The 13,046-nt window shown below is 42.5% G+C and overlaps 1 protein-coding gene across 4 annotated transcripts in view; it reads left to right on the top strand.

The window, feature by feature from the left end:
• LOC126162757 (sodium-independent sulfate anion transporter-like) overlaps window positions 1-13,046 on the top strand; it is a 220,202-nt gene that overhangs the window by 162,898 nt on the left and 44,258 nt on the right. For 3 of the 4 annotated variants that reach the window (XM_049919443.1, XM_049919444.1, XM_049919442.1), the window contains exon 4: window positions 6,340-6,560. The exons of the other annotated variant lie outside the window; for it this stretch is intronic. In XM_049919443.1, the coding sequence (XP_049775400.1) occupies window positions 6,340-6,560 (221 nt within the window). The remainder of the gene's footprint in view (window positions 1-6,339; window positions 6,561-13,046) is intronic. 4 annotated transcript variants of the gene reach the window in all.

Genomic DNA, 13,046 nt, shown 5'->3' with positions numbered 1-13,046 from the left:
GTTGTTATGGTCTTCAGTCCTGAGACTGGTTTGATGCAGCTCTCCATGCTACTCTATCCTGTGCAAGCTTCTTCATCTCCCACTACCTACTGCAACCTACATCCTTCTGAATCTGCTTAGTGTATTCATCTCTTGGTCTCCCCCTACGATTTTTACCCTCCACGCTGCCCTCCAATACTAAATTGGTGATCCCTTGATGCCTCAGAACATGTCCTACCAACCGATCCCTTCTTCTGGTCAGGTTGTGCCACAAACTTCTCTTCTCCCCAATCCTATTCAACACTTCCTCATTAGTTATGTGATCTACCCATCTAATCTTCAGCATTCTTCTGTAGCACCACATTTCGAAAGCTTCTATTCTCTTCTTGTCCAAACTATTTACCGTCCATGTTTCACTTCCATACATGGCTACACTCCATACAAATACTTTCAGAAATGACTTCCTGACACTTAAATCTATACTCGATGTTAACAAATTTCTCTTCTTCAGAAACGCTTTCCTTGCCATTGCCAGTCTACATTTTATATCCTCTCTACTTCGACCATCATCAGTTATTTTGCTCCCCAAATAGCAAAACTCCTTTACTACTTTAAGTGTCACGTTTCCTAATCTAATACCCTCAACATCACTCGACTTAATTCGACTACATTCCATTATCCTCGTTTTGCTTTTGTTGATGTTTATCTTATATCCTCCCTTCAAGACACCATCCATTCCATTCAACTGCTCTTCCAAGTCCTTTGCTGTCTCTGACAGAATTACAATGTCATCGGCGAACCTCAACGTTTTTATTTCTTCTCCATGGATTTTAATACCTACTCCGAATTTTTCTTTTGTTTCCTTTACTGCTTGCTCAATATACAGATTGAATAACATCGGGGAGAGGCTACAACCCTGTCTTACTCCCTTCTTAACCACTGCTTCCCTTTCATGTCCCTCGACTCTTATAACTGCCATCTGGTTTCTGTACAAATTGTAAATAGCCTTTCGCTCCCTGTATTTTACCCTTGTCACCTTTAGAATTTGAAAGAGAGTATTCCAGTCAACATTGTCAAAAGCTTTCTCTAAGTCTACAAATGCTAGAAACGTAGGTTTGCCTTTCCTTAATCTTTCTTCTAAGATAAGTCGTAAGGTCAGTATTGCCTCACGTGTTCCAACATTTCTACGGAATCCAAACTGATCTTCCCCGACGTCGGCTTCTACCAGTTTTTCCATTCGTCTGTAAAGAATTCGTATTAGTATTTTGCAGCTGTGGCTTATTAAACTGATTGTTCGGTAATTTTCACATCTGTCAACACCTGCTTTCTTTGGGATTGGAATTATTATATTCTTCTTGAAGTCTGAGGGTATTTCGCCTGTTTCATACATCTTGCTCACCAGATGGTAGAGTTTTGTCAGGACTGGCTCTCCCAAGGCCGTCAGTAGTTCCAATGGAATGTTGTCTACTCCGGGGGCCTTGTTTCGACTCAGGTCTTTCAGTGCTCTGTCAAACTCTTCACGCAGTATCGTATATCCCATTTCGTCTTCATCTACATCCTCTTCCATTTCCATAATATTGTCCTCAAGTTCATCGCCCTTGTATAGACCCTCTATATACTCCTTCCACCTTTCTGCTTTCCCTTCTTTGCTTAGAACTGGGTTTCCATCTGAGCTCTTGATGTTCATACAAGTGGTTCTCTTATCTCCAAAGGTCTCTTTAATTTTTCTGTAGGCAGTATCTAACTTACCCCTAGTGAGATAAGCCCCTACATCCTTACGTTTGTCCTCTAGCCATCCCTGCTTAGCCATTTTGCACTTCCTGTCGATCTCATTTTTGAGACGTTTGTATTTCTTTTTGCCTGCTTCACTTACTGCATTTTTATATTTTCTCCTTTCATCAATTAAATTCAATATTTCTTCTGTTACCCAAGGATTTCTACTAGCCCTCGTCTTTTTACCTACTTGATCCTCTGCTGCCTTCACTACTTCATCCCTCAAAGCTACCCATTCTTCTTCTACTGTATTTCTTTCCCCCATTCCTGTCAATTGTTCTCTTATGCTCTCCCTGAAACTCTGTACAACCTCTGGTTCTTTCAGTTTATCCAGGTCCCATCTCCTTAAATTCCCACCTTTTTGCAGTTTCTTCAGTTTTAATCTACAGGTCATAACCAACAGATTGTGGTCAGATTCCACATCTGCCCCTGGAAATGTCCTACAATTTAAAACCTGGTTCCTAAATCTCTGTCTTACCATTATATAATCTATCTGATACCTTTTAGTATCTCCAGGGTTCTTCCATGTATACAACCTTCTATCATGATTCTTAAACCAAGTGTTAGCTATGATTAAGTTGTGCTCTGTGCAAAATTCTACCAGGCGGCTCCCTCTTTCATTTCTTAGCCCCAATCCATATTCACCTACTACGTTTCCTTCTCTCCCTTTTCCTACACTCGAATTCCAGTCACCCATGACTATTAAATTTTCGTCTCCCTTCACTATCTGAATAATTTCTTTTATTTCATCATACATTTCTTCAATTTCTTTGTCATCTGCAGAGCTAGTTGGCATATAAACTTGTACTACTGTAGTAGGTGTGGGCTTCGTATCTATCTTGGCCACAATAATGCGTTCACTATGCTGTTTGTAGTAGCTTACCCGCACTCCTATTTTCCTATTCATTATTAAACCTACTCCTGCATTACCCCTATTTGACTTTGTGTTTATAACCCTGTAGTCATCTGACCAGAAGTCTTGTTCCTCCTGCCACCGAACCTCACTAATTCCCACTATATCTAGCTTTAACCTATCCATTTCCCTTTTTAAATTTTCTAACCTACCTGCCCGATTAAGGGATCTGACATTCCACGCTCCGATCCGTAGAACGCCAGTTTTCTTTCTCCTGATAACGACATCCTCTTGAGTAGTCCCCGCCCGGAGATCCGAATGGGGGACTATTTTACCTCCGGAATATTTTACCCAAGAGGACGCCATCATCATTTAATCATACAGTAAAGCTGCATGCCCTCGGGAAAAATTACGGCCGTAGTTTCCCCTTGCTTTCAGCCGTTCGCAGTACCAGCACAGCAAGGCCGTTTTGGTTATTGTTACAAGGCCAGATCAGTCAATCATCGAGACTGTTGCCCTTGCAACTACTGAAAAGGCTGCTGCCCCTCTTCAGGAGCCACACGTTTGTCTGGCCTCTCAACAGATACCCCTCCGTTGTGGTTGTACCTACGGTACGGCCATCTGTATCGCTGAGGCACGCAAGCCTCCCCACCACCGGCAAGGTCCATGGTTCATGGGCGGGGGGGGGGGGGGGGGGGGGCATTTACAACTACACATTCAGCTGTTTGCGAGATAATTACCAATATGAATGAACATTTACAACTACACATTCATATTGATAATTATCTCGCAAACAGCTCGTTGTTTAGTGCAACGTGCAACCTTTTGGCGTCCCTTATCATATACTTTCACCAGTGCATGTTTTCACTACTAATTATGATACACCTTCTACACAAGTGCTGGGCTATGGCGTTTTTGGCGACCCTGCTGAGCAGCCTGCCCAAAACAGTGCAAATGAGCACAGTTGTGTTGGCTATGAAAAGTAGAGCTCTCCGCACAGTCGACCGTTTTCTTCAAAACTCGAATTTCAAATAACTCCACAGCAGCATCTCTTCCTCTGCGGGACCCAATTGCGTTTGCCGTCAAGACGTGTTTCCGTGGCTGGTACAGATGCCTTTCCTTCATCATCGCGTCTTTAGTAGGTAATGCCTTTGAAAACTAACTGGAGTGAAAGATGTGATTATGACTATAATAAAAATCAAGTAGTGGTGGCGGGACATGTAACCAGTCAGATGGATGATGCATAGAACAAGGAAAGTCTTTGCTAGTTTCGAAAACAAAGTAGTGACCCGCTGAAAGGTGGGTAGATGGTATTAGAAACCATGGATAAGCAATACGGAAGCGTACAGCTGATGACTGTAATGCAGGAGACGTCTAGAGAATGCCTTCATACAGCAAAGAATTTGTTTTTTTTTTAAAGTAATGATTGTTGTTATTGTTGGCCAGCAAGAAGACGACAAGTTCCGCCGTCGAAAATACGTTCTGTAACAGTCATGCAAAATTTCAGTGTGGCGTCCTGTAGTCATTTGACCTACAAGGCAAGTAATTGTAACTAAACTGCATATATTCATTTTACTTACATAAATTGAACTGTTCAAATACATTTAAAATTTGTAACTAATCGTCTAACGTTACGAGGAATAAAATAAAATGAATGAAATGAAAGTGGTATCAGTGGGCATCGAACCCGAGCCAACGAATTGGCAGTTTGTCTGCCTTATCACTGGGTTATGAGACCCCTACATAAACCACTGATCGAAAATCCCTCACACAAGAGAACTTGAAGCACTATTGACATGTTTACGTGTCCCATCCCGGAGACCCTCTCACTGCTGCGGACGAGTTACTTCGATAGTAATCAGTGAATAGAAAAGTTTAAAGTGTTTATCATATAACACATGTGGCTCTTTGTGGGCTATTATTAAAAAAAAAGTCGTATCGATGTTTTGAACAGTATGCACAGAGATGGAAATCGGTTTGTTGCACGCGACCGTCCTCAGAATATAAAAACAAATAACTCGAGAACGAAATGTGGTACCGTTCTGCACTAAATTTTAAATAAAATTTCGATATCTAGCCTACACTTTATATACGGAAATGTATGGGCTAATTTTAACCAATGCACTTTTACTTGTGCAGGCTCTTAAAAATTTCGTGAAATGCTTTACTTAATTTGATGCAGCACAGCAACTACGACTAATAACGAAAATAAATTCATACATTTATCCAGTGAAGATTTCAATCTCTGGGATGGGCAAAAACCAAATTTTTTCACCGAATAGTTTTCTTAAAATCGGATGATGATTATTTGCTTGTGGCAGGAACGCCGTCTCTCAGCACAGGTAGCCGCACTGGTCGAGCAACACAGCGACAACAAAGCCATGGGATGTGGAGAGCACATCTGTACCACTCAAGCGGTTAAATTTAATAATTATCTGTTTAACACTATGAAGAATAAAAATTAAAAAAAAAAGATACTAGTTGGCCGGAACTGAACCCGACCCGACAAACTGGCACCGATATGTCAGCTGCTGCTCTAAAATCCTACAACATACTGACCTGGTGCTGTGAGCAACGTAGCACCCTCTGCGCCAGCAGGGATGACGCCACATCAGAGCAGGCGCAGTCTAAAACACACAGCTGTGTCCCTTCTCTGAGCTGATCGTAGCTTTGCTGACCATCATTGCAGCACTCGAAACTGGTTTCTAGTTATCGTAGAGCGAGCGCTACAAATCATGTTTCCTTCCGTTTCTTTGCACATCAGTATGCATTCGAAGAGAATTGGCATAATTTTAGAGCGATTTCTGGCTCTCATTTGAAGAGAAATGGGGTAATTTTGGTTCGTCATTTATAGCGTTCTGTAGCTCATCAGCACATGATCACTGACCGCCAATGCGATCAATCTGTAATGCTGAAACTTCCTGGCAGATTAAAACTGTGTGCCGGACCGAGACTCGAACTCGGGACCTTTGCCTTTCGCGGGCAAGTGCTCTACCATCTGAGCCACCCAAGCACGACTCATGACCCGTCCTCACAGCTTTACTACTGCCAGTACCTCGTCTCCTACCTTCAAAAGGGAAAGATCCCGAGTTCGAGTCTCGGTCTGGCACACAGTTTTAATCTGTGAGGAAGTTTCATATCAGCGCACACTCCGCTGCAGAGTGAAAATCTCATTCTGGAATATGTAATGCTGCATGCCTGAGAGACTTTCAAGCAACACGTTCTCCAGAAAAACCTACGAACACACATGGCCGTGTCAATTCGTCAACAAAAATTTCGTAAAGTAGTCTGTCACTCAGCGACATTTGCTGAATGGTTCTAGTGGACAAGTTATACTACTTTCTCACTTGGATCTGAGAAGATTATTCTTGGGAGACCCAACTGTCACAGTTCGGCAGATGTTACGACCTCTCTTTAGAGAAAATGACTCAGATCAGTGATGTAGCAGTACCTGGGTTTTCTTTCGTATTGTTTTGACAACCGTAAGTCTATGCAGTAGACAAAAGTCAAAGTACTGTAACTTCTACTGAATTAAAAATAGCAAACCAACACGAAAAAAATTGAAGTACGGTATTACTGTAAGGAATATAGTGTCCATGAATTGATAATTACGTTACTATTTACACTTTCCAAACAAACTATAAGACGTTACGAAGTTTCAGCTGTCAGTTGTTCTAAATTTTGCAAGCGTTAACAGTTTGCTTGCTTTAATCGTTGTTTAAATTTCTATGCAGGCTTCCTTGTGGACTTCATATCCGTACCAGTAACTTCAGCCTTTACATCGGCTGCTGCTCTCAACATAGCTTCGTCTCAGCTAAAAGGTCTCCTGGGTATTGGAGGAAAATCTGATAGCTTTCTTGAGTCGTGGATAAATGTTGTCAACAACATTGAGCAGACTCAGCTGTGGGACGTTGTACTCGGCGTATCAACCATAATCGTACTAGTCTTTCTACAGGTGAGAGATTTTAATTTGTATCTGATTATTTTTTTTTTAATCTATTGACGTTGTACCATAGGTGTGTTGATAGTACTTTCTGCTACTACCATACAAATATCTTGATACCAAGAGTAGTGAATGTTTTGCTGGAAATCCGTTCAGCACGAAATTCTGGATCGCAATTCAAAACGAAATTAAAACCGTTCCTCCAATGTCACTCCTAGAAATTATCTGATTCTCTGGATTCAAGAATTCATAATTCCTCCTAGCTGGATGGCAAGCAGCAATGTTTACTCTAAGGCTGAATGACGAGTAGCAGTGTACTGCAAATCATCCTCTGTTATTAAAGATTTAGGGAACTCTCATTTTTAAAAAACGGAAATGTATTCATGTGAAACGTTTTGCTACCAGGTAGGAGCTGAAAAGCACTTATTTAATACAACTGAGGAAGTAGCATCTTTTCTGAAAGAATAGCATTTCGGTTAATTCACTAGGTTACTTTTAAATGGCATAAGCGCAAATAATATTGAGCAGCATAGTACTAGTTTATTGTAGATACAGTATGCAAATGAGTTTTCTCAGAGTAGCTCCCTTTTTGGTGGGTTTTACAGAACACGATGAATGAATGAACTACCGGCTGAAAAGGTTTTACCCGTACGGTAGTGACGGAATTGTGATTACTGTTGGGGACAGTAGTCTTTCATGCTAGTGATGTGGACGTTATTTGTAGTCGATAGTAATTTTGTAAACCTATGTGGCAAAAGAGGTCAAAATACTTACTAATCTCTTAACTTGACTACCACTCCGAACATTGGCCAAAACTGAGGATAACCACAAAAATATTAATATTTTTTTCTTTTCTATAATGGCAGCTTTTACTATTACACTACTGGCCATTAAAATTGCTACACCAAGAAGAAATGCAGATGATAAACAGGTATTCATTGGACAAATATATTATACTAGAACTGACATGTGATTACATTTTCACGCAATTTGGGTGCATAGACCCTGAGAAATCAGTACCCAGAACAACCACATCTGGCCGTAATAACGGCCTTGATACGTCTGGGCATTGAGTCAAACAGAGCTTGAATGGCGTGCACAGGTACAGCTGCCCATGCAGCTTCAACACGATACCACAGTTCATCAAGAGTAGTGACTGGCGTATTGTTACGAGCCAGTTGCTTGGCCACCATTGACCAGACGATTTCAATTGGTGAGAGATCTGGAGAATGTGCTGGCCAGGGCAGCAGTCGAACATTTTCTGTATCGAGAAAAGCCCGTACAGGATCTGCAACATGCGTTCGTGCATTATCCTGCTGAAATGTAGGGTTTCGCAGGGATCGAATGAAGGGTAGAGCCACGGATCCCAACACATCTGAAATGTAATGTCCACTGTTCAAAGTGCCGTCAATGCGAACAAGAGGTGACAGAGACGTGTAACCAGTGGCACCCCATAACATCACGCCGGGTAATACGCCAGTATGGCAATGACGAATACACGCTTCCAACGTCGGTTCACCGCGATGTCGCCAAACACGGATGCAACCATCATGATGCTGTAAACACGACCTGGATTCATCCGAAAGAATGACGTTTTGCCATTCGTGCACCAAGGTTCGTTGCTGAGTACACCGTCACAAGCGCTCTTGTCTGTGATGTAGCGTCAAGGGTAACCGCAGCCATGGTCTCTGATCTGATAGTCCGTGCTGCTGCAAACGTCGTCGAACTGTTCGTGCAGATGGTTGTTGTCTTGCAAACGTCCCCATCTGTTGACTCAGGGATCGAGACGTGGCTGCAAGATCCGTTACAGTCATGGGGATAAGATGCTTGCCATCTCGACTGCTAGTGATACGAAGCCGTTCGGATCCAGCACGGCGTTCCGTATTACCTTCCTGAACCCACCGATTCCATATTCTGGTAACAGTCATTGGATCTCGACCAACACGAGCAGCAATGTCACAATACTATAAACTGCAGTCGCGATAGGCTACAATACGACCTTTATCAAAATCGGAAACGTCATGGTACGCATTTCTCCTCCTTACACGAGGCGTCACAACAACGTTTCACCAGGCAACGCCGGTCAACTGCCGTTTGTGTATGAGAAATCGTTTGGAAACTTTCTTCATGTCAGCACGTTGTAGGTGTCGCCACCGGCGCCAACCTTGTGTGAATGCTCTGAAAAACTAATCATTTGCGTATCACAGCATCTTCTTCCTGTCTGTTAAATTTCGCGTCTGTAGCACGTCATCTTCGTGGTGTAGCAATTTTAATGGCCAGTAGCGTATTTGTTGTGAATGTATGATGGTCTGCGCGGCAGTTAAATTATGAATGGTCATTGCATCCGTGTTCTGATACGGTGAAGACAGGAAACTACTAACTGCTGAAAATACTGTTATGCTTAGTCTGTTTAATGCCTGATAGGCTATAAAAGATTAGTGCGATCACAGAACATTTTAATCAATGAATGCTTAGCATTAGTAGTAACAGTTACGTTGTTTCAACTGTTTCTCCGTCGGATATTTCTGTAATGACGTCACAAAATGCCTTCTTCGAAATACACTAAATGTATATTACATATTATATAAGTAATATGTATCAGAGCTGCAGATTTCGTATAACAAATACACAATATTAGGACTGTTTTGACGCTACATAGAATACCACAGCCGATAGTTACAAAATACTAAGCAAGTGAGCGACACGGATAATGAAAGACAGAAGGTAGAAATACAGGGTTCAGTCGTCCGAAGTTCTTCCGTTATGGAGGAAGCAAAAACGATTCCTCCTCACAATCATCATCTGAACGCGGAAATGGAAGATACGGTATTGAGATAAGTGGCAGACATGAAAATCTATTAAAGTCGCTCAACAAACGAAAGGCAACTGGATCTGATGCGAAATCTCTAAAATTCTATACACAGTTTGTAGAACAACTGGCTCTCATGTTGCTATAGATCGCTGGAACAACGGAAGAGTCCAATTAGTTTCAAAATATGCAGGTCGTTGCCGTTTTGAAGGATGTTTCATCAGACCAGGACCGCTTCGAGAGCATTTTTCCACACAAGCGACTTATCATTTAGCGCAACCCCCCCCCCCCTTTCATTTTCTCTCGCACATTTTCAACCATATCAGTTTTCGCTACTAACTGTGCTACCCACTGCATACAAATCCTGCACTTTAGCGCCCCTCTCAGCTTGGTGCACCAAGCAGGGGGTTGTGTCGACTGGGCCCTGCATCAGACATCCGAGGTGCGTTCTATAAGTAATGCTACACATTTTTTCTGGGCCAATCTTGGTTAAAAAATTGCGGAATTCGTTGTGGGACATCGTGGAACATCCTGCTTCAGCGCCTATAGTTACATGTTGTTCCGATAGGTGGCGGCATTATATGTAGCCTTCAAAATGGTGCCTGTAACGGAGGAGCGTTTTCAAGCAGAGAGCTGTCACTGAGTTTATTTTGACGGAAAACCAGAGCATCGCAGACATTCATAGGCGCTTGCAGAATGTCTACGGAGACCTGACAGTGAACGAAAGCACGTTGAGTCGTTGGGCGAGACGCCTGTGATCATCGCAAGGTTACACAAAACCTGTCCAATCTCCCGCGTGCCGGTCTGTCGCACACAATTGTGACTCCTGCAACGTTGGAATGTGTGGACACTCATTCTAAGTGATCAATAGATCACAATCAAACACCTCGCTGCCCAACTGGACGTCTCTGTTGGTAGAGCTGACACACTCGCCCACAAGTTGGGGTACTCAGAAGTGAGTGCATGCTTGGTTCCTCGCCTCCTAACATAAGACCAAGAGCAACTGAGGACCATGCACGCATATTTTTTGCGCGTTACAAAGCTGATCGTGACAACTGTTTGTCGAACGGCGTCATAGGTGATTATACGTGGGTTCACCTCGAACCAGAAACAAAACGGCAGTCCGAACGAAAAGTTCAAAGCCTCACCGTCGGCCGGTAAAGTCATGGCGACGGCCTTCTGGGACTATGAGGGGGTTATTATGTTCGATGTCCTCCCTTATGATCCAACGATCAAATCCGAAATGTGCTGTGCTACTCTCAGGAATTTGAAGAAACTACTTCAGCGTGTTCGTCGCCACGAAAATTCAAACGAACTTCTCCGTGACAACAAAGAAATCACACAAATCTGCCCTCCTGAGGGGAGCTCACAAAACTTCGTATGGCTGTTCTTCCTCATCCGCCCGACAGCCTGGATCTCTCACATTCAGGCTTCCATGTGTCTGGCCCAATAAAGAATGCACTCCACAGGAAGCAATACATGAATGATGGGGAGGTTATTGATGCAACAAGAGGTTGCCTCCGACGTCGACTAGTAGAGTGGTACCAGGCCCTTCCAGTAAGGTGTCGTAAGGGCGTCGTGTTGAACGTACATTATGTTGAAAAATGTCGTTTTGTAGCCAGAGGGTGGGGAATAATGTGGTGTATTGGAAAACCGAATAAAATCAACCTGCTTTCAAAAAAAGTGTGTTGCATTACGTATTGAGTCCCACTCGCAAGTATAGGCTTATTTCGCTGATACTATATGTTGCAGAATTCTGAAACACGGTTTATGACCTTTTTAGGTAAACGAAAATATTCTCAATGGGCATCAGTGAATTTCGCAAGCAGGGATCTTCTGAAATTTAGCTCGCTGAGTTCGACCATGAGATTGAGAGAACCACAGGTAACTACACCCTGACTGATGCCGTCTCCCTGTAAGGCATTAGGTATTAGATACAGTTCCACACACTGTCGAACAGAATATGAGCTTACGGAATGTTGAGTCAGCCTCGTGACTGAATTTAGGGCTTCTAATAGATACAACAAAAAATTCCAGAACGTTCGTAATTTCGCGCCAAATGTCAAAGCTATGCTGATAGTTTTCTTTCGCTTCGATGGATTAGTTCATCACGAATTCGTGCCACAGGGACAAACTATTAGTCAATGGTACAATGTTGCGACGCCTGCGAGAAAATGTGAGAGCGGCCTGAAATGTGGCGAGACAATTCATGACTCTTGCATCACAATAACGCACTCACACATTCACCGCTGCTGATACGTGACTATTGCACAAAAAACGAGATCTCTGTGCTGCCTCACCCTCCGTACTCTCCAGATCTGGCCCCCGCGGACTTTTCTTTTATTTCTGAAGTTGAAAATCCCGTTGAAAGGGCGAGATGAAAGAAAATTAGCAGACGGTGCTTAGCGCGATCCAGGAATAGGCGCACCAAGACTGCTTCCGGAAGTGGAAACGGCGTTGGGAGCGGAAAAGAGTATTTCGAAGGAGATCATGCATATTAAGTAAAAATTAAGCGTAGAAAAATTTTGTGGGCGAAGTTGTGGATTTTTTGAACAAACCTTGTATTTTGCTCTTAACGGAATAAAATCGTCAGATGTAAAAGTAACTTCGGGAGTACCCCAAGGGAGTGTTAGAGGGCTTACGTATTTAAATGATATGGTGGCTAATGTCGAGAGCTCGATGAGGCTATTTGTGGGTGATAGGTTTGTGTACGCGAAAGTTCAATCTCCAGACAATTGCCACGATACGTAGGAAGACCTGTAGAGAATTTACGCTTGATGGAGGGACTGAAAGTTCACACAAACCTAAATAAGTCCAACGTATTACGCAGAAACAGACGAAAAGACCTGTTATTGTTTAGTTATGTTATTTGATTGAACGCGGAAACAACCCTATAATATCTGTGAGTAGCCATCTGGGAAGATGTGTAATAATCATATATATGCAAAGGAAACTAAGAAGTCTGCTTTCCAAAAATTACTGGAGTTCTGTAAACTGTTTTAATCACTCAAGTAGGCCTCTCCTATGAATGATCTGACTTAGTCACGATTTCTGAGTGGAGCTTCATTCACGATTAAGAAAAAAAAACAAAATTTAGGATTTTTACCTTTTTTCAAATTTCTCCGAAACGGTTAATTGAAAAGTTCGAACTTATCAGAAATATAGAACATTAAATTCTGCATCGATTGAGTACCAAAACTTTGGTATTTGATTAAATTTTCCTATAGAAAAGCTACACTTTTTGAAAAACACTCGTTTTGTCGCTATGAAACGTGCATCATCTCAGAATTAGCCAATTCGGCGCCAAATACTATAGGAGAATAGGTGCAGAGCACCAGACTGTGAAGTTCCGAAGAAGAAATAGTCTTCTAAAACGTATCACATCTATAAGCACACTACACGATAAGGTCATCCCCACCAACAGTCAAAAGATTTTTTCGCAGAATCACGTTCCACAAAAAAATTCCAGTGAAGAGCTTCGGTACTATTTTGGCTATGAGAAGGTCGCATATCCTTCTATCTATGTCTGATGACATAGGTATGCGAAAAACACAAAAAGCTGTGTTTTACATGTTGTTTGATGCCTTTATGCCTCACCTGGGCCTGTCAACACCGACAGGGGGCTATTGATGACTGGAAACAGGCTGCCTGGTCGGACGAGGCCGGCCGTTGTGGCCGAGCGGTTCTAT

The sequence above is a fragment of the Schistocerca cancellata genome, chromosome 2 (genome assembly GCF_023864275.1).
Source record: "Schistocerca cancellata isolate TAMUIC-IGC-003103 chromosome 2, iqSchCanc2.1, whole genome shotgun sequence".
Classification (NCBI taxonomy): Eukaryota; Metazoa; Arthropoda; class Insecta; order Orthoptera; family Acrididae; genus Schistocerca; species Schistocerca cancellata.
The sequence above is the reverse complement of the archived record's forward strand: the minus strand, read 5'-3'. Positions and strand labels throughout refer to the sequence as shown.